Below are 21140 nucleotides of genomic sequence, written 5' to 3'. Positions count from 1 at the left end.
GGCAATTATTTCTTCATTGTATTTCTCCTCTCCTTCATGGACTCTAAGTACACATGTATTAGACCACTTGAAGTTGTTGCACAACTCGCTGATGCTCTATTCATTTTTGTTGTTGTTTTGTTTTGTTACTCTTTTTGTTTAATTTTGGATAGTTTCTATTACTATGGTTTAATGTTCACTGACCCTTTCTTCTGCGGTGTCTCTTCTGCCATTAACCTCGTTCAATGTCTTTTTCATTTAGACATTGTTTTTAATCTCTAGAAGCTCAATTTGGGTCTGTTTTGCATTTTCCATGCCTGTACTTAAGATTTTCAGTATTTAGTCTGGGTTGTTTTTTTTTTTTGCGGTACACGGGCTTCTCTGTTGTGGCCTCTCCCATTGCGGAGCACAGGCTCTGGACGCGCAGGCACCGTGGCCATGTCGCATGGGCCAAACCGCTCCGCGGCACGTGGGATCTTCCCGGACTGGGGCACGAACCTGTGTCCTGTGCATCGGCAGGCGGACTCTCAACCCCTGCACCACCAGGGAAGCCCTAGTCCGGGTTTTTTAACATATGAAATAGTTATAATAACTTTTCTTCATGTATAATAACTTTTTAAATATTCTTTTCTGCCAATTCTAACATCTGTATAGACCATGGGTTAGTTTTTTTTTTTTTTTTTTTTTTTTTTTTTGCGCTATGCGGGCCTCTCACTGTTTGCGGAGCACAGGCTCCGGACGCGCAGGCTCAGCAGCCATGGCTCACGGGCCAGCCACTCCGCGGCATGTGGGATCTTCCCGGATCGGGGCACGAACCCGTGTCCCCCGCATCGGCAGGCGGACTCTCAACCACTGCGCCACCAGGGAAGCCCCATGGGTTAGTTTTGATTGGTTGCCTTTTCTCCTCAGTATGGGTCATATTTTCCTACTTCTTTGCATGCTTGGCAATTTTTCATATGATAACAGATGTTGTGAGTTTAGTTTATTGTGTGCTATATATATTTATATTCCTGTAAAATGCTTGGGCTTTGTTTTGGGTGAAATTCAGTTACTCAAAACAGTTTTATTCTTTTACGTCTAGCTGTTAAGATTCGCTGGGTGGGAGTCCACGTAGCCTTTAGTCTGGAGCTCATTATTTGCAACTACTGAGACAAGTCCTTTCTGAGTATCATGAGGTCTTCCAGTCTGACTTGTAGGAAGAGGTACTATTCCTACAGCCCTGTGTGATATCCAGTTATCCTTATTATTAATCCTTTCTTGTGGTTCTTTTCCTGGCATCAAGTAATTCCTCACACAAATGTACTGACCAATACTGTGTTGAATTCTCAAGAGATCCCTCTGCATATCCCCAGAGTTCTTTGTGCACTTCTTTTCTCTCTGATACTCTGCTTTGTGAACTCTAGTTACCTTGGTTTTCCCAGACTCTCAGCTCCATTTCCTCAGTCAGGGCATACACCAGGCTCGGCCTGGACTTCTCTTCCTTGTACCATGACCTGGAAACTCTCTCAGAGAAGTAAGTTAGGGCTATTACAGGTATCACTTCATTCATTTTCCATCTCCTGGGGATCACTGAACTGTATTGCCTGAGGTCCAGTTTCTTGAAAACTGTTGTTTCATATGTTCTGCCTGATGCTTTCATTGTTTCAGGTGGGAGGTTAAATTGGTCCTTGTTACTTCATCTTGACCAGTAGCCAATAACATTCTTTAAGTCTGTTTTATTTTGATACAGGGTCCAATTAAAGATTAGGCATTGCATGTCATATCTTTGTTTCCTTTAATCTAGAATATTTCCCTACTATTTTTTTTTTTTTTTGGTCTTTTATGACATTGGCATTTTTGAAGAGTCTAAGCCAGTTGTCTTGTAAATTGTCCCACAATCTGGATTCGTCTGTTTCCTCATTTGATTCAAGGTAAACATTTTGGGGAAGAATATTATATACGTGATGTAGTCTTCATACTTCATCACTGCAGGTGGCCCAGTGCTAAGTTTGATCACTTGATTAAGCTGGTATCTTCCATATCTCTCCATTGTGAAGTTATTTTTCCCCTTGGTAATTGATAAATCATATGAGGTGCCATGCTTTGGGATCAGTGGAGATCCTACTTTCAAACAACTCTTCACACAGCTGTGCATCAATGATGATCCTTGTCCGAATCGATTATTACATTGATAGTTGTAAAATGACACTTCCTGATCTATCATTCCTTTTGCATTTATTAGCTGACATGATTCTATAGAGAAGAGCTCCCCACTTTTCATTTTGAGTATCATTATGAACTCATGTGCTTTTTTTTTTTAATTAACTATGTTATACCTTATTATAATGATCATGTTATTCTTTGGAATGTTCCATTTGTCTAGATTTGGCCAATGCGATCTCTGTTATTGTTTAACCAAATGATGCTTTTTTATTACTAAAATAACTTCTAATATCTTACTACTGACAAATAGGAACTGAGAAAGGGACTCCAGAAGGTGAGGTCTTATTCAGACTCTTCTTAGAAGTCTGCCTTCTTCCTGTGTACTCTCAACCCAAAGGCTTTTGGGTTGGAAGGAGATATTTCTGAATCAAATTACAGATCAATGTCACCCAATTCTGATCCCTATTACCATACCTACTGCCATCCTAATCCTTCTGTAGGGCACCTCTCTCCTTCTCTGTATTTATTTACAACAGTCAAGAGCAGCAATTGGCCAACCGGCCCCTATCCTGTTCTCCAGCCCATGAGCCCCAAGAACTCCTTTTTGCACTGGTCTGTGGGGGCCTTGGACTACCCCTTCTACCCACTCAAGTAACTCTTTTATCACACATTTAATGACCAATGTTTCCATTTATAGGATCTTACCTAGCCGTATGGGCTGCTGCCTCTGCCAATTTAACAATACTATTGAGGTTGCCTGTAAGACAGTCAAGCTGAGTTGTGACAGTGAATGCCTGACAGACGTGACACCTTGTGGTGAGTCTCAATTGTGGGATAATACATTTTTAATTTAATTTTTTAATGTTTATTTTTAATCAATGATGATAAATTTTAAAATTAGTGGTGTAATTGCATTGTTTTAATTCATTCATTCAGAGTTCTAGATCCCTCAGGTCTAAGAGCTACCCCCTTGCTAAAAATCAGATACTTGGTTACATTATTAAGCTAATATAACTGATCTGCATACATAATGGAACAAGGTAAAGGAATGGAAGGGGGAAGGGAATTAACATTAATGGCCACTTTTCCTATGCTGTGCTCTCTGCAAATGAGAACTTATTCATATAGTGAATCACTTAGAATCATGCAGCCTGGGGCCTGTGCTGGCTGAGGCAGGAGGTGGCTAGGTTTGGTGCTGGGCTGAGCTGGAGGGAGCAGAGCAGCACACAGCTGACCCGCAGTGGGGTCAGGAGAGGCCAGGGCCTGACGAGGGCCGTCTTGGGCAATGGCTGCTCTCACACGTTCTTCTTTACCCTGTCTTTCTGGCACCTCCCTGCTAGTTATCCAAGGGTTGGGATCTTTTTTTAAAGAAAGAAAACAACCCAATGGGAATTTTCCACCAGCTTGAAATGGTGGAGAACCCCCTACCAAGACAGGGTACACATTTGTACCTGAGTTTGAGAACTTGGGAGAAAAGTCAGGCCTTGGCTCCACAGTGGAGGGAGGCCCAGTGATCCAAGTATTCTTGCAACCCCAATGACCGTACGTACGTGAGGGGCCAGAAGGAGATGATCCTCTATGGGCAGGAGGTCGAGCATGTTGTAAATAACTGGTACTTGATGAACCAGGAGATAGGAGGGCACCAGAATAAATTGTTATTTGATTTAATGATCTATGCCCCTTGAGGATGGTATGTTTTCCAGTTCCCAGGGACGAATGATACTGGGCAAACAAGGGAGGGAAGCCCCTCTTCATCCTTCTACTCATCCTTCTTTGCCCACATTTCCTCTTGTGGAAGTACTGGCTACCATGAGGGATTCTAGTTTCAGCCCTGCTTCTTCTTGCAGGCCCTTATTATTGGTATATAAATATTCAACTATTTACATTTTAATTCCTTACCACATGGTTAGACTTGGTTATGAATTTATACATTTTAATATGAGAAAAATAAGTATTTTACAAGCAATGCTGAGAAGCCAGCATTAGAAAATAACATTTGCAGGTGGCTTAAGGCAGAACAGGGCTCACTCTGTGGCAGTCTCGTGTGCTGTCTCACTTTCCTCACCCGCCTCTTCATCAATCCAATAGGCAGCCAGAAGCTTCTCTGCTGGGGCTTTGATGACTTCCCTGTGGTAAGAAGACTAATGCCAAGGCTTTTACTTTTGAAAGGAACAATTATAGTTTCCATTATTTCCTCATTTAGATGAGAATTTTAAATTGTCCCCTATCATTTACCCTGCATCCTTATAGAATATCTCATCCTCATCAGAAGACTCCCTGTCCTGTAGCTTTTGTGCCATGTTTTCCTTGCCTGTGGCATTGAGAGGCCTATAGGTTCACTTTGATTGGAACCCCACCCAACCAGCAGAACCTGCTGGGCTGTCTTCCAGGCCCACTGATCCTCTGGGGGACCGTGTACTATCACCCCATGGCTTGCACCGTTCTTCACCTCATATTACTAAACCACCAGCAGTATCTGTGGTCCTTTTGGTAGATTATCAAGTCTTGTTCATTCAGAATTTCTTTTACTCATTAATGTATTTAACTCTCACTGACTTAATAAATGTGATTAATGACTTTCTTTGCAGGAGTGGAAGAGCGTTTGCACCTTCCGCACGTGGCACTGTCATTATAGAATCACTTGGAATCGTGCAGCTCGTGGCCTGTGCTGGGTGTGGCAGGACGTGAGTAGGTTTGCTGCTGGGCTGAGCTACAGGGAGCCGAGCAGCACACAGCTGACCCGCAGTGGGGTCAGGAGAGGCCAGGGCCTGAGGAGGGCCGTCTTGGGCAATGGCTGCTCTCGCATGTTCTTTACCCTGTTTTTCTGGCACCTCCCTGCTAGTTATCCAAGGGTAGGGATTTTTTTTTAAAGAAAAAAAACCCACCCAATGGGAATTTTCCCCCAGCTTGAAGTGGTGGAGAACCCCCTACCAAGACAGGGTACACATTTGATTTAATGATCTATGCCCCTTGAGGATGGTATGTTTTCCAGTTCCCAGGGACGGATGATACTGGGCAAACAAGGGAGGGAAGCCCCTCTTCATCCTTCTACTCATCCTCCTTTGCCCACATTTCCCCTTGTGGAAGTACTGGCTACCAGGAGGGATTCTAGTTTCAGCCCTGCTTCTTCTTGCAGGCCCTTGTTATTGGTATATATTCAACTATTTACATTTTAATTCCTTTACCACATGGTTAAACTTGGTTATGAATTTATACATTTTAATATCAGAAAAATAAGTATTTTTACAGGCGATGCTGAGAAACCAATATAAGAAACCAATAGAAGAAGAAAATAAAATTTGCAGGTGGCTTGAGTCAGAACAGGGCTCCCTCTGTGGCAGTCTCGTGTGCTGTCTCACTTTCCTCACCCGCCTCTTCATCAATCCAATAGGCAGCCAGAAGCTTCTCTGCTGGGGCTTCGATGACTTCCCTGGGGTAAGAAGACTAATGCCAAGGCTTTTACTTTTGAAAGGAACAATTATAGTCTCATTATTTCCTCATTTTAGATGAGAATTTTAAATTGTCCCCTATCATTTACCCTGCATCCTTATGGAATATCTCATCCTCATCAGAAGACTCCCTGTCATGTAGCTTTTGTGCCATGTTTCCTTGTGTGTGGCGTTGAGAGGTCTATACATAACCCTAAGCCAAAGTTAGATTCTGACTACGAAGGAGAAATAAAAATCATGGCACAAACTATTAAAAATATAATAACTATTTCTCCTGGTGATAAAATTGCACAATTGCTACTTTTGCCCTTTGTACCTCATGGACAAATTTTACAACATCAAAAGAGAGGAACAAAGGCTTTTGGATCATCTAATGCTGCCTACTGGATTCAGAAGATAGGGAAAGAATGTCCAGAAATGAACCATTAATGGAAAGGTTTTTTCAGGTTTGTTAGACACGGGAGCTGATGTCTCTGTTATGACGCAGATACACTGGCCTAAACATCGGCCCGTTAGTCCTACTATTACAGAACTTCAAGGACTAGGACAAAGTTCTTCTCCTGTGCAAAGTAGTCAGTTATTATTATGGCAAGATAGTGAGGGCCATTCAGGATACTTCCAGCCTTATGTTTTGCCTGGGCTGCCTTTAAACCTCTGGGGCCGAGACATATTAAAAGAAATGGGAGTATTGCTTTATAGTCCAAATTCTCAAGTCTCTAATATGATGTTGGATCAAGGATTTCTTCCCACAAAAGGGCTGGGAACAAATCAACAAGGAACTGTCTATCCTATTGATGTGAAAATAAAAAATGATAGACAAGGTTTGGGTTTTTCTTAGGGGCCTTGGATTCTCCTCCACTCACTGCTGATCCAATTACTTGGCTGACTGATGACCCTGTATGGGTGGACCAATGGCCCCTCACTAAGGACAGATTAGAGGCTGCAGAGTAGTTAGTTATAGAACAATTAAAGTTAGGACACTTAAAGTCTTCCAATAGTCCTTGGAATACTCCTATTTTTATTATCAAGAAAAAATCTGGAAAATATAGGTTATTACAGGATCTAAGAGCTGTTAATAAAACTATGCTAATAATGGGAGCTCTTCAACCAGGCCTACCCTCTCCAACAGCCATACCACACAATTACCATCTTTTAATTGTAGATTTAAAAGATTGTCTTTTCACTATTCCTTTGTTTCCTGAAGATAGAAAACATTTTGCTTTTAGCTTGCCTTCCTTAAATTTTAAGGAACCCATGAGGAGATTTCAATGGAAAGTATTGCCTCAGGGTATGGCAAATAGTCCTACATTATGCCAAAAATATGTGGCTCAGGCCTTGACTCCTGCGAGAAAAAGGTTTCCAACGTTATATCGCATACATTATATGGGTGATATACTTTTAGCCACTGATAATATTTCTTTATTAGAGACTGCTTTTCAATTTTTACAACAATCCTTACAATCATTTGGCTTGGTCATTGCCTCAGAAAAAATTCAAAGACAATCTCCATTTTTATATTTGGGAAAATATATTGATAACACTACTATTAGGCCTCAAAAACTGCAAATTCGAGTTGATAATTTAAAAACATTAGATGATTTTCAAAAACTACTTGGAGATATTAATTGGCTAAGGCCTTCCTTAAAACTTACTACTGCTCAATTACAGCCTTTGTTAGATATTCTTAAAGGTGACTCAGATCCTCCTTCTTCACGCTCTATGACTCCAGAAGGATTTCAAGCTTTACAAATAGTTAATAGAGCTATCAGCTCTGCACAATTAACTCGAATACATACTCACCTGCCAATTTCTTTAATTGTTTGTCCAACACCTCATGTACCTACAGCTGTTTTATGACAAACTGTTGGGATTATTGAATGGATTCATATGAAAACTACACCCTCTAAAGTTATTAGCCCTTATTATGAACTTATTAGTAATTTAATAATGCAAGGGAGAACTAGATGCTTACAACATATAGGAATAGAATCTTCTCAAATTATTATCCCTTATTCAGTTAGTCAGCAAAATTGGCGTTTTCAACATAGTAATGAATGGGGACTTGCTCTTGCAGGATTTCCAGGAAACCTAGAATGTTATTATCCTGCTGATAATTCAATTTAGTAAAAATAATCTTTACATTTTTCCTTCTGTAATCCAACAACACCCTATTCCACATGTACCTTTGGTTTTTCCCAGCGGGTCCTCCTCAGGAATGGCTATTGTACTCATTGACGACGGGACAAAATTGACTGAACAAACTCCATTGACTTCAGCTCAGCGTGTTGAACTACATGCTGTCATTATGGCTTTTGAGCATTTTCCTTCTGTGTCTCTTAATCTGTTTTCTGATAGTAAATACCTTATTGATCTATTACTTCTTTTGGAAACTGCTACTGTAGGACATACTAATGACCCTGAATTATCATCCTCTTTTCGTTTAAAGAGGGAATCCAGCTTATTCGTTCCCACGATGGTCCTGTTGCAGCTCTACATAACCGTGCTCATTATAACTTGCCTGGTCCATTGTCTAAACAATGCGACTGCAGGTGTTTTAACTTGATCTAAACGTAATCTTTATCCTGTGCATTTTCCTCCCAAAAATAAAGTTAAAGTTACTCTTCCTCCTCAATCTCTTTTCCCTAAAGCAGGACATATCCCAATTTACCGTACTCCTCCTTTCCGTTCGTCATGCTATCAAGAATGGCTAATGTATTGCATTCGCTACTTGCGTACTGTAAATAAACATGGTTTATATCCAGGACGCCCTTGCGTTACGGTGAGTTATGATCAAACTCCTTTACGAGCAGCACAGCACTCCCATGCTTTACATCATCAGTCAGCTACCACCTTACGCAAACAATTTTCCCTTGCTCATGAAGCCGCCCGACAAATTGTTAAGCAATGCCCACAGTGCTTACCTCACCTTCCTGTTCCACATCATGGTGTTAATCCTCGTGGATTATTACCTCGTCATTTATGGCAAATGGATGTTACTCACATCCCCTCTTTTGGAAATCACAGTTTGTTCATGTCACTATTGATACTTATTCTGGTTTTCTCTGTGCTACAGCACAGACCGGAGAGGCTACCAAACATGTTATTACTCACTTATTACATTGTTTTGCATTTATGAATATTCCTAAAATTATTAAAACAGATAATGGGCCCGCTCACACTAGTGCTGCTCTTGCAACATTTTGTAGTTCATTACAAATTACCCATATTACAGGCATTCCATATAACCCTCAAGGACACGGTACTATAGAACGTGCAAATAGATCTTTAAAGCTAACGATTGAAAAAATAAAAGAGGGGGAATTATACAGAACAACACCACATAACCTTATAAATCATGCTTTGTTTATTTAAAATTTTCTCACCGTTGATAAATTTGGCCATTCTGCAGGGGAGAGGTTGATGGCTAGCAAATAGATGGCTCGCCACAGCTCACAACAAGTTTAGAAGTTGAAGAAGCTCTGCAACTCTCACGAAAATTTGACAGTGTTGATTCAGAGAAAGAAGAAGAAGGAGAGGCGATCAGATGGCAGCATTAAAATTGAGGATGCGTTTAGCTTGTCATGCAAAGTATACATGGATTTGTGTTACTCCTTATAAGTATAATGACTCTATTTGGGAATGGGAGAAAGTAAAAATGCATCTGCTGAGTGTTTGGTCAGATAATAATATTAGTCTTGATCTTAAAAAGTTAAATGCTGAAATTCAGGATATGCAAAATGCACATCTTGACATTTCGCCAGAAGATGTAAGTCAAACTTTACTGGATCATTAAAGTGGTTAAACCCTCAGTCTTGGATTACTGGAGGGTTGTCAGGATTTATTACCCTGGCCATAATTTGCCTATTATTGATAATAATCTTCTCATGTCTGTTTCGTATCCTCATGCAACAATATACTACTCTCGGCACTAAGCTTCATGGAATTATTTTGCAACAAAAAGTAAAAAATAAAAAAGGGGGACCTGTGGGAAACATTCAGCCTTGAGAGCCAGCTGCGGACATGCCAGGCATGCCGCCGCTGCTCGAAGGGACTGTGCCTACTTGTTCCCCTCCTTGTTCCATTCCACGGGAGATAAACCACCAGGGCCCAGGGATCAGAAAGAATGGAAACTGAGACGAGCAAAGCTGTCTCCCCCCTGCACACGCAGGTTATTCTGCATGATTCTGGGCTTATGGGTTTCTTCCCAGAGAAGTTAACCTTGAAGCCGAGACAGTCCCTAGATGATGTAAACCACCATCTGACAACCAACCTCCCTTTTTCTAGCCTATATAATCTGCAACTGTGGCATAATAAAATTTGCCTTGCCACCATCAGTTGTCTTGGTCCTTCTGACCCCATTCGTCGGTGCTACTTCAGTTCCTTACCCCTTCCCTTCTGACCCTGGGCGGTGAAACCCTCTTTCTATGGCAGGTCCGCGGCAAGCGGCGCCTGAACAGGGACCTGAAGCGTGAAGGCAGTTAAAAGAAAGTGCAGGTAAGAGAATCCTTATGCAAAGTATGTGTGGCCACGAGTAAAAGTGTAAGGCAATAGTCAGAAGTAAAAGAAGATGGGACAAAAGGGCTCAAAGGAGCGTGAATTATTTGCTCAGGTTTTAATTTCGATGCTTAAAGCTTGGGGTAGTAAGGTTTCTACCTCACAGTTGACTGAATTTTTGCAGCATATCCATGATGTATCTCCCTGGTTTCCTGATGGTGGCTCTGTTGATATAGAAATCTGGCAGAAAGTTGAAGAAGATTTAAAAAATTATTATGAGTCTCGAGGGCCTACTCATACTCTTGTTGTTACATTTAGTTTGTGGAATATGATAAAAGAATGTTTAAATTCTTCTCATGATAGTGGTGATTTGAATGTAAAGTCAGAAAAGCCAAAGCCTTCTTCAGGAGATAAAACTGCCCTGATGGCTTCTACACCGCCACTTCCTAAATCTAGGGAACTTATTAATTTTGACATATCATATGAAGAGGAATATTTCGATTTAACAGATGAGGCTTTTAAACACGAAAGAGAAAAATACCTTGAGGATGATTTTCTAATGGCTATGATAGATAAGTCAGCGAAAAAGCTGCAGATTAATAAGGACTGTCTTCCTCAAAAATCTCCATCTGTGAAAATGCTCAGTCCCTTGCAGCGCGCTGTACAAGGAGCAATAAAACGAGGAGAAGATCCTATTTTCTGTTGTCCCGTCATAGAAAGACCTGATCCTAATAATCCTCAACAAGCTGCTAGGGAGCATCAGCCTCTCCCTTTTAAAGTTTTGAAAGATTGAAAATCTGCCTGTGCTCAGTATGGGCCCACTGCTCCTTTTACTACTGTTACGGTTGACACTATTGCAGGAGAAGCTCTTCCCCCCGCTGATTGGAAGTCTATTGCACGAGCTTGTTTAAATGGTGGAGATTATTTGATATGGAAGTCTGATTTTTATGAACGGGCTGCTGAACAAGCAGAAAAGAATGCTGCCCATAATATTCCAGTTGATTATCATATGCTGGTTGGGGAAGGACAATATATTTACAAGATCAATTAACGTCTCCCTTTGTTGCTTATCCTCAAATAAATCATTTGGCATTACAAGCCTGGAGGAAATTACCTTCTACACACAAAACTGAGGATCTTTCAAAAATTAGACAGGGACCTGATGAACCATATGCTGATTTTGTAGATGGATTGTCACAGGCGGTGGGGAGACTCACTGTGGACGGACCCACTGGTACAATTGTATTTAAGCAGCTTGCTTTTGAAAACGCTAATAATGCATGTCAGGCTGCGATTCGACCTTGAAGAAAACGGGGAACATTGGAGGACAACAACAACAACAACAACAACCTTTGTGCGGACATTGGACCTGCTTATATACAGAGTGCTGCTATGGCTGCGGCATTAACTAAAGTGGGATTTAGAAGCAATCAAAGACTTGCTTTAAATGCGGAAAGGCAGGTCATTTTGCTGGAGAATGTAGATCTTTTAATCCTAACCCTAGTCCTTCCTTCCCTACTCAAAAACCTCCAGATGGTCGAAAAATCCCTGGTTTATGCCCTAGATCCAATAGGGGAAAACATTGGGCACAAGACTGTCGCTCACTGGCCCACAAGGATGGGACACCACTGTCAGGGAACTCCTCCCGGGGCCTTCCCCGGCCCCAACAAACAATAGGGGCGATGTCTGTGTATCCTCCTCAAATGATCAATCAGACATTAACCAGAAACAAAAACGTACAATATCCTCGCTCTCCAGAGCAACACCAGGAAGCGCAGGACTGGAGCTCAGTACCTCCGCCCAATATGTATTAACTCCTGAAATGGGTCCTCAGGCCCTCTCTACGGGCATCTATGGACCTTTACCCAAGGGTTTGATGGGACTATTATTGGGAAAAAGTAGTGTCACCATGAAGGGTTTAACTATTATGCCAGGACCCTGGGCGGTGAAATCCTCTTTCTACGGCAGGTCCGTGGCATAAAGTGGCCCCCTTGTCCCGAAAACGCCCTCCTAGAACACAGAAAGGGAAATATTAATTCTGCATCTCCCCTGCTTTCTCTGGCCACAGTACTTTACCCTCCTCAAATTTACCTGACTCTCACTTTCCCCTGAGCTTCTCTTACGCCGCAGAAATCGAAAAAAGCCCCTTGGAGGAAAACACACACACTTAGTGTTACATGTCATTTTTCATCTCTCGCACAATGTGTTATCTCTGGTCTTATTAGGACTAAACGGGTACCTCAGTCCATAATCACAATGAGCAAAATCACCACAGACCCGGGATCTTGAAATTCATTCCATGCATGCTGGCCTTCCAGTTCTGTGTCTGTCCAAAATGGACCCCCAGTGTCTCCGGGGAGACCGTTGCATGTGGCTTAGCATGGAGTATAGGCAGGATTTTCAGCCCCGTTCACCTTTCCTGGCCCTTGGCCAAGTGCCCTCATGCAGTGAAAACACTGCACAACGGCGCTGGGCAGAAACACGTTACTCTCTAGATGCGCTTCACACCAGTCCGCTTCGGACTTAGTCGCACATGCAGCATTTGCTGGGGGTGTGGGTGTGGGGAGAAGGTGCTTTTATTGTCCTGGATGCTCTATCCTGTAAGTTGAATCACACCAAGTAAACACGTGAACCCAACGAGCAAAGTTATCTATAGCTCTGACTTTCACACTGCAGGGTGTCACTGAGGGGCCAGTGAATTGTGGAATCAGTTTAAAGGCCATGACCAGCAGGGAAGCACAAAATACTCTTTTTGAATACAAATAGAATAGAACAAAAATCAGAGTGCACAATAAGTGTGTTTCAGAAACTACTACTGTCCATATAGTATGTGTCTACTGAATTGTGACATAAAATCTAGCTCACAGCCCAAGCACACTGGGATCAGTAGAGAAGTCCTCAGTGGAAAGGGACCATCTTCTTTTTGATAATCACTAGCAGTATGACCATGTGACAAGATATTTTCCCTTTCTCTTTCTCCAGTTCCTTATTATAAAAGGAAGAGAAAAACTACTGTCTAAAGTTTCTCCCAGTTAAAATTCTATGAGGTTTGGATAAAGGGAATAGAGAGTAGGGGCCTGAAAAACAGTAGGATGAGAAGGGAAGTTTTCTTGCCACTTTACAGAAGGGACTCATATGTTCTACCTTTCGCCAGCTTTGAGTGAGGCCAGCCCCTAAATCCCCAACCATATGGGCCTCCTGACCCCAGAGCCTCCTAGAAGGCCTCTGGTCTGGCCTGATGCCTAGGAACCAGGCATCAGGCCAGCAGGAACAGGTACAACCAAAACCCCTCCCCGTCCACCCTCTTTCCTTAAAGGACTAGTGAAAGCAGATGAATCTGTGCCAGTCCGGTTCTAACTCAGCTTGGGCTGGGGAGCTAATTCTGCTGATAGATAAATTAGGGTAAACCATTAGGGTAATTAAACATTCTTGTAGCCTTTGGTGAGGAAATGGAAACAGATGAGTTCTACGTTCTCCTCTAGTTGTAAAATTCTGCTTTCAGAGACCAATATTTACCTTCTGCTGCTTTTTCTATCTTCGTCTTTTGCGATTCTGTGAGAATAAGTCTGTTTTCAAAGAAAACATGATCATGATTAGCCATTACAACTATTTCCAAATCCTTATTCAATCCTTTTTACTTTAAATCTTATCTACCCAGTGAGATGATAACTTTTTAAGGCAAGGAATTCTACCCTGTTTAAAAATCCTTTGACTCTTCCACAGCACCTAACTTAGGGTCTTGCATGCAGCCGGCGATATATTTTATTTAATGTTTTAGATAACGTTCAACAGATAATTCCTAATAAAAACTCTTAGAAGTAGGAAAAGAAAATAAAAGTATCCAGCAGAAACCTAAGCTTTGTTTTAAAGTCAAGAACAAGAGTAGGATGCCCCTGATTACTGCTACTATTGATCATTGTGGAGGAGGTCTTAATCAGTAAGATAAGAAAAACGAAGTATTGGAAAGGAAGAGACAAACATATTTGCATATGAAATGAGGGACCTAAAAAGACCAAAAGAATCAACCGAAATTTTACTGGAAGTAACATGAGGAAGATGGCTCCATACAAAATCAAGAGATCAACATATAAGCCTCAATAGCTTTCCCATATAACACAAATAACTAACTAAAAAACAGAAGAAACATCCCATTTACAATATCCATAAAAATAAATTAAGTACCTAGGAATAAACTTAACCAAAAATGTGTAAGACCTACCTATGTGATGAAAATATTAAAACTTTTCTGAAGGACATTAAGAAGAAGTACTTACATGGCATGAGATACCATCCTCCTAGAATGTTGTAAAGAGGTCAATTCTCCTCAAATTAACCTACAAATTCAATGCAATCCATTTATATCTAAAATAATTTTTAAATAAAACCTAGCCAGTTGACACTTGGTAGAGAATATATGTAAGTATAGTTATGAAATGTATGAAAAAGAAGGTCAAAGAGTAGGACTTTGCCCTACCAGATATAAAATATGTTATAGAGCAACTAGAATTAAGCAGTGTGATATTGGTACTGGTACAGGACAAGATAACTGGATCACAGAATAGAGTCCAGATGAAGAGAGTATATTAGACCAGGGAAGAAAGAATAAACCATTCAGTGAAAGATTTGAAAACAACTAGATCTTCATGTAGGGGGAAAAAGTTAGATCCCTTACCTCAACCACACTAAAAAAGAAATACAACAAATTCTAGACAGATTATAAAAGTAGTTGAAGAAAATATTAGAGATGATTTTTACGTCATGAGGTGACAAAGGCCTGGCTAACAAAACCCACCCCACATGAGCCATGAGGAGAGGATGGGCAGATATGGTGGCAGACTGTCAACACACCTCCTACTCTTCACAGCCCTTGCCCCCTTTTCCCCTAGACTGTTTGTCTTCTTCTTGTTGATGCATAAAACTCTTGGGAGTTCCCTGGTGGTCCAGTGGTTAGGGCTTGGCTCTTTCACTGCTGTGGCCCAAGGTTCAATCCCTGGTCAGGGAACTAAGATCCCGCAAGCTGCACAGCATGGCCAAACCCCACCACCTCCAAACAAACAAACAACTCTTCATAGTAAAGAAATACTGGCTTTCATTGAATTTCAGGGTTTCAAATCTTTCCAGTGTTTTTGTCTCTAAGGAGACACGACAAAAGAGTGGAGTAGGGAGCACAAGCTTTGCAGTCGCGTGAAACTGGCTTCTGCTTTTGGTTTGGCCACTGGGCCCTCACACTGATCTCCTTCATCTATGAAGGAGGGATAGTAATATCATCCTCACAGGACTGTGGGCATTAAATCAGACAATATATGGAAAACTCTTCAACTTACGCTTGGCATGAATCAGTGCTAAGCTGGTGTCACAGACAAGATGGTGGAATGTATCAAAGGCTCTGCTTGTGGCATCAGGCTCTGAAGGCTCTTTCCCACCATAAGATTATAAAAATATTGCTTTTTTTTTCTTCTAATACCTTTATGTGGTCTTTTTTCACATTTATGGAAATATGTTTATTTAAGATGAAAAATGGGGATCTGCTATTATTGACCCCCCAACGAGTTAGGCAGCTATTCTATCACCATTTATTCATTTTCTTCCAGTGACTGGAATATTAAAACATGACATTTCAAAAGTCTTAACAACCCATGGGTCTATTGCTGGACTCTATGCTACTTCAAATAAATATTCGGCTGCATTATTCCTCACTGTGGAATTGACATAATGCCTCATCTCTCTTCCGTTCAACCCCATTATTGTCTACCATAGGAAGAACACTGCATGGCCCCTGTCCTCAAAAAGCTTATCATATAAGTGGGGAGAGGAAATAACGGTTAGGACTCCTCGCTTTCACTGCCAAGGGTACAGGTTCAATCCCTACTTGGGGAACAAAGATCCCGCAGGCCAAAACAAAACAAAACAAAACAAATGCAAGGTTAAACTACCTAGAAGTTAAAAACAATAAAAAGGGGACTTTCCAGAAATTCTAAAAAAGCAAAAGGCCATATGCCACCTGGAGATGTAGAGGGTACAGTCTGGGCAATGGCCAATGACTAGCAAGCTGACCCCATGCCAGTCCCCAGCCTCCTGGCTCAGAAATCATACTCTTCCTCACCAAGAGAGAACTCACGTCTTCCTGTTGTGGCGGTCGCACTTTATCAATATCACAGGATTGATCAAAAATCAGAATGCCAAATTATTACTTGACAATGAGAAATACATCTCTTCTACACACAGGGCATCCGTGTCTACACAATGAGAGAATTACCTTCTGTGGAGACAGGCCTCCGTAGCACACTAAAGCACAGTCATACAATCGAAGGCTACTTGGTGAGAACAGAATTAGAAAAGGAATCAGCTGAATCGAGAATTTAATGGGAAGGCCTGAGGTAGCTGGATCCGTCCATCTCCTCAACAGGCACAGCCTGGCTAGGGGGCCTGACTCTTCAGTTATGCTGCCTAAGGTGCCATCTCTACTCTCGGGCAATGTGAGGATGGGCACTGCCCATGTTGGTCTCTCCTCACCTTTTCTATGCTTTCACTACTGACCAACCCTCCTGCAGATAGACACATTTCTCTTTAGAAGTTAGTACATCATGTCAGGTTGTATTCAAGTCTGATAGGGCTGCAAGCCATTGGTCCTTACGCATCTCTGCTCAGCTCCATGACGTGCTAACTTTGGTGTTTCTCTCTTGGGGGGCTGCCTTTTTAAAAACTGCTTACCACTTTTGTGAGTTCTGAGGGGAGGGACTGCTTTGCTATGGCCCCTAAGAAATGGTGACAAACCTCACAGGACTAGGATCAGGAGGGCTGCAGTATTCAGGGAAGGCTTTACGAAGAAAGATACCTGAACTTGAGTTGGCTTTTCAGAGATTCATAGGACTCCCACAGGCAAAGCAAAATAAAGGAATTTTAGACGGGCAAAGGCACAGACAAAAGTGGGAATGGGTATGGTGTAACGAGCGTGTAGTGAGGAGCCGCTTTGGCTGGAATGGAGGGAGGCCGTTACAAGAGAAAAGGTCAATAAAGCAGGTTGGATTCGCAGGGTAGAATCAAGACTGTCAGCTTATTAAAACCACTCTCTTAATGTTAGCAACTGCCTGTGGGGAAAAGTAATAAACCACTGTGTAACTGAACAAAAGGTAGACAGGCTACCTCCAGGAATAGGCTACTATAAATATGACATACTTTAGGGTAGCCTGCTGCAGAATTTTACTTGCAGTGGTTTAATGGAACCTATCTACACAATTCCTAGTACACCGGAGAAGAAAGATGCTAAGTAAACCTAAGGAATTGAAAAGATCACACTTTTGTCTTTTAGGCATGTCCTTTTACCGCTCCCAGGGTGACTAATAGCTCCACGACTTTGGAGATCGTATACCGCTCATCATTTCAGCCAACAAGGAAAGAAATCAAAAGTAGCATGAGAGTGACTGGTGAGTACATCAAATCAGCATCGTTTTTTGAGTTGAAGGAATTTTACTATCATGTCAACTCTGGCCTTCTTATAAACTTAACTTGTCAAAATAGTCCAATGGCTTGTTATCATGGATCCAATTCCATAGAGATTTCCTGGGAGTGGAGTTCCTTTAAAAATCCTGTGGGGACTTCCCTGGTGGCGCAGTGATTAAGAATCCGCCTGCCAGTGCAGGGGACACGGGTTCGATCCCTGGTCTGGGAAGGTCCCACATGCTGCGGAGCAACTAAGTCCCTGCGCCACAACTCCTGAGCCTACACGCCAAGAGCCCGTACTCCACAACAAGAGAAGCCACCTCCGTGAGAAGCGCGTGCACCACAATGAAACCCCAACGCAGCCAAAATAAACAAAAAAAGAAAACACAAAAAAACATCCTAGGAATATACTTTTCAGTAAAAGAACAAAGTGTATGTCAGTCCTTATGACTAAAGAGAAGAATCAAGTAGTAGTAGGTGGAAAGGTGGATTTCATTCTCAGTTTGTGGGTTCTGAATCTGAATTAATTATTGTCCTTACCTTAATGAGACAGAGAATTATAAGCCAAATCGTCACTACTACAGATATGGATATTGCCAAGATGAGTCTGTTGTTATAGCCATATCCTGGAACTTCTTTTGTGAGCTAAAAAAATAAATAACAACTTTTTAAAAACAAGGAGATAGAAGGGATGAAAACTTACTATTCTTAAACCTATTCCAAACGATAGCTAACTATTCTTAAACTACTATAAAACCCAATCCTTTCAGGCGTGTAGCTTCTATAAGAACAGGCCAAATTTAATGTTGTTAATCTTATCATTAGCATTTTCTTCTACAATTTATTTATCTACAATTTATTTATCTTGTGTTATGCGTTTTCTCATCTGCCCCAGGAATAGTGGCACACTGTCTAAATGAGCAAAGTGGGAGATCACTGTCTTAGCCCGTTTCATGGCTGAAGATAAGATACAGACTAGGAGCCCGTGGCATTCCTGCTTGGGCACGTTAATGGCGTGTCCTAAACTGAGTAAAAGTCCAGGTCCCGTGTGTCAGGGGTTATCCTCACCTCACTTGACTCCTGCCCTTTCTGCTCACTCTGGGCTTCTGTGCGCTCACTGATACAGTTGTCAGCTTTCCACTGGTCCATATCCCATCCCGCTTTGGACACATTTACTTCTTGCTGCTTGCTGAGAAGCTTCATCAGGAGGCCTGTTCTAAAGATGAGGTTGGCACAGGCCAGCTGCACGTGGGTCTCCGAGCAGTTCATCTTTAAAGTCTGGATAACATGAGAAATGAGCCTTCGCACGTCATTGTTGGGGATGAGGGACCGTAGCTGCTGGTTTAGCTGAGTTTCAACTTGATCACCCGGGGATGTGAGCCCTGGGAAAGCGAAGCCTGTGGGCTTAGAGGATAATTCAGTGCCCGTGTTGTGGTCCTCCCATCGTGTTTGGTTGGTGTGTTGAACAGTTGGCATACTGCTGTCTGCAGCAACAGTAGAATGTGCAGGGGACACGTTCCTATGGGTAGTGTTTCCAGGGCCGGTTCTTCCTGGCAGAGTAGAGCATCCTGTAGAAATAATTTCTTCAGAAACATTGTGTGCAGTATTGATTTCTGAAGTAGTGTTTTCTGTAGAAGGGTCTGAAAGAGAAAATAATTCTGGAAAAGGCTTTTCCTGAGAAGTCACTTCTGAAGATGAAAGAGCCTCTCGTGGAGGGGAGTTTATGAGACTCCTCAGTACAGAGAACGGAGGGCTTGCAAGCATCACTCTATTGAGTGAACTTTTCTTTCTGAACTTTCGACTCCTTTTGCCTTTGGGTTTTCTGTGGACCCGATGAGGCCTAATTTTATGGAAGATGTATTTTTTTCCAGTATGTGAGATTAGTTCGAAGTCCTTAATATTTCTAACACTAGCCTTCGCATCCTCTAAAACATGAATAGTGTTGGGTAAGTCTTTTGATCTGCTTTTAACCTCAGACGGGGATTTTGGAGGGATGGAGGCAGAAGGCCTGCCCTTGAAGTACTGTTTCCGGGAAGAGGAGCCTGCTGCCTTGTGTTCCTTTAGGAATGAAGACTCTGCATTGGAGGAGTTTCCCACCAGCTTCCTGGGCCTCTGCACCATGAGAAGCTGTTTCAGCTTTCTTGGGGATGGCCTCCCGAGCCTTCTTTCTTCGGCAGTGTTCGCCTCAGACGGCTGGGCATTCTGTTTCCCCCTGACGCTCTCATCTCCCACTGCTTTGAGGTGCATTTTCTGTACGCCCCTTGGGCCCTTGAGGACCCTGTTCACTCTCGGCAGCCTTTCCTCTGTACTCTCAGTGTTTGCTAGGCTGTCTTTCTGCGGTTGGGCAGTTTGCAATTTCTTTTGAAAGATGTAGCGATGAAACATGGCACTTGGAATGTTGGAACGCGTACGCGTGGCAGGTTTTTCTTCCTTTTTAACCTCATCAATTTTTTCTTGAGTTTCTGCATCTAACAAGTTTTCCGCAAAATGGAGTTTCCTCAATTTGTTTTTATTAGTTGAATTCTTGGGTACAGGTTTAACAGAAGGGCTCCTTGTATTGCCTTTCAAAAGGCCCTGCGGCATATCTCCATCTGGTGTATTTGAGAAAAGAAGTTGAATGAATGGGAGTAATGTTGATTCCACATCTCCTAGATTTCCCTCTGAGGTATAAGGCAGTATGTCATTTAGTGTACTGATAATATCACTTTTATTCTTAAAGTCCAGCTGCTCATTCATGAAGCCTGACAAGCTGACAGCACTTTTATCTGACGACGCCCTCTCTGACTCAACAGTCAGTTCGGTGCTGTTCTTTTTCCGGGCTTGTAACACCTTCATCAACGATCCTTCTGCATTCCGTATAGATGTTTCTTCATCTGTCAAAAAAGAAGGGACTATTTTTGATCATTGAACACTGATGGGACAGCTTTTTGTCAGTCCACAGCCAAATAAATTAGGAATCAGTCAAAGTTTGAGTGCCACTGAGGAGTAAAAGAAACCCACACTTAAGCCTATGACTGGCAACAACAAAATGTGCAAAAGATATCTCTTGAAAAAGTGGCTATCTACTCAGAAAATTCTGTAGCGTGAAATATAGTAACTATATTCAGGATTACTCCACTGGCTCCCAGGGGCCAGTACTCAAGGAAAGGCAAGGCTGGAAGACAAATATCCCCCTACTCAGCTGGACTCTGCAGATCTACTGTGACTCCTCACATTCATATACCCCATCCTGTCCTGCCTCAGGGGCAGAGGGTGGTGAGGCTTCCTCTCTCCACCCCCTCAGTGTGCTTGTGTTCTTGCTGCTATCACAGATGACCACGACAACAACCGCCACTAACAGGTCGTCATTTGGACATGTCCTTCTCCACCCGCCCACCGAGTCCTTTGCTCAGTCCCTGCTTCCATATATCCCAGCGCCCATAACACAAGGATCTATACAGAAAAAACCACTATGCCCACCCTGGCTCTTTGCTAAAATTTGGGCAGGGATCTGGGGTATAAATTCAGAGATTTGCCAGATTATATGCCAATGTGGAATGTTCAACAAATCAATGGAATAATACTTGAGGTCTTCAACTGCAGAAGGGAACAAGCAACTTCTGTCAGATGGCTACTTTGCTTTCATTTCATTTTACT

At 42.2% G+C, this 21140-nt stretch overlaps 2 protein-coding genes across 4 annotated transcripts in view; one reads left to right on the top strand and one right to left on the bottom strand.

Annotated features, from left to right (window-relative positions):
• LOC116745560 (RAD52 motif-containing protein 1-like) overlaps positions 1-7897 on the top strand; it is a 44778-nt gene extending 36881 nt beyond the window's left edge. The window contains exons 8-11 of one of the 3 annotated variants that reach the window (XM_032616370.1): positions 2819-2937; positions 4710-4805; positions 5513-5556; positions 7770-7881. In XM_032616370.1, coding sequence (XP_032472261.1) covers positions 2819-2937; positions 4710-4756 — 166 coding nt within the window. In that variant the 3' untranslated portion in view covers positions 4757-4805; positions 5513-5556; positions 7770-7881. Of the gene's footprint in view, positions 1-2818; positions 2938-4709; positions 4849-5512; positions 5557-7769 lie in introns of those variants that run through there. The other 2 variants (XM_032616371.1, XM_032616369.1) reach the window with 2 other exon arrangements.
• A 4141-nt stretch (positions 7898-12038) lies between these two features.
• LOC116745559 (leucine-rich repeat-containing protein 37A3-like) overlaps positions 12039-21140 on the bottom strand; it is a 36849-nt gene continuing 27747 nt past the window's right edge. Inside the window, exons 7-10 of the mRNA XM_032616368.1 lie at positions 18573-20377; positions 18045-18149; positions 13581-13630; positions 12039-12210 (exon numbers count right to left, since the gene is read on the bottom strand). Of these exons, the coding sequence (XP_032472259.1) occupies positions 12075-12210; positions 13581-13630; positions 18045-18149; positions 18573-20377 (2096 nt within the window). The 3' untranslated portion in view covers positions 12039-12074. The remainder of the gene's footprint in view (positions 12211-13580; positions 13631-18044; positions 18150-18572; positions 20378-21140) is intronic.

Source organism: Phocoena sinus, chromosome 20 (assembly GCF_008692025.1).
Source record: "Phocoena sinus isolate mPhoSin1 chromosome 20, mPhoSin1.pri, whole genome shotgun sequence".
NCBI lineage: Eukaryota > Metazoa > Chordata > Mammalia > Artiodactyla > Phocoenidae > Phocoena > Phocoena sinus.
This window is presented reverse-complemented; position numbering and strand designations above follow the sequence as displayed.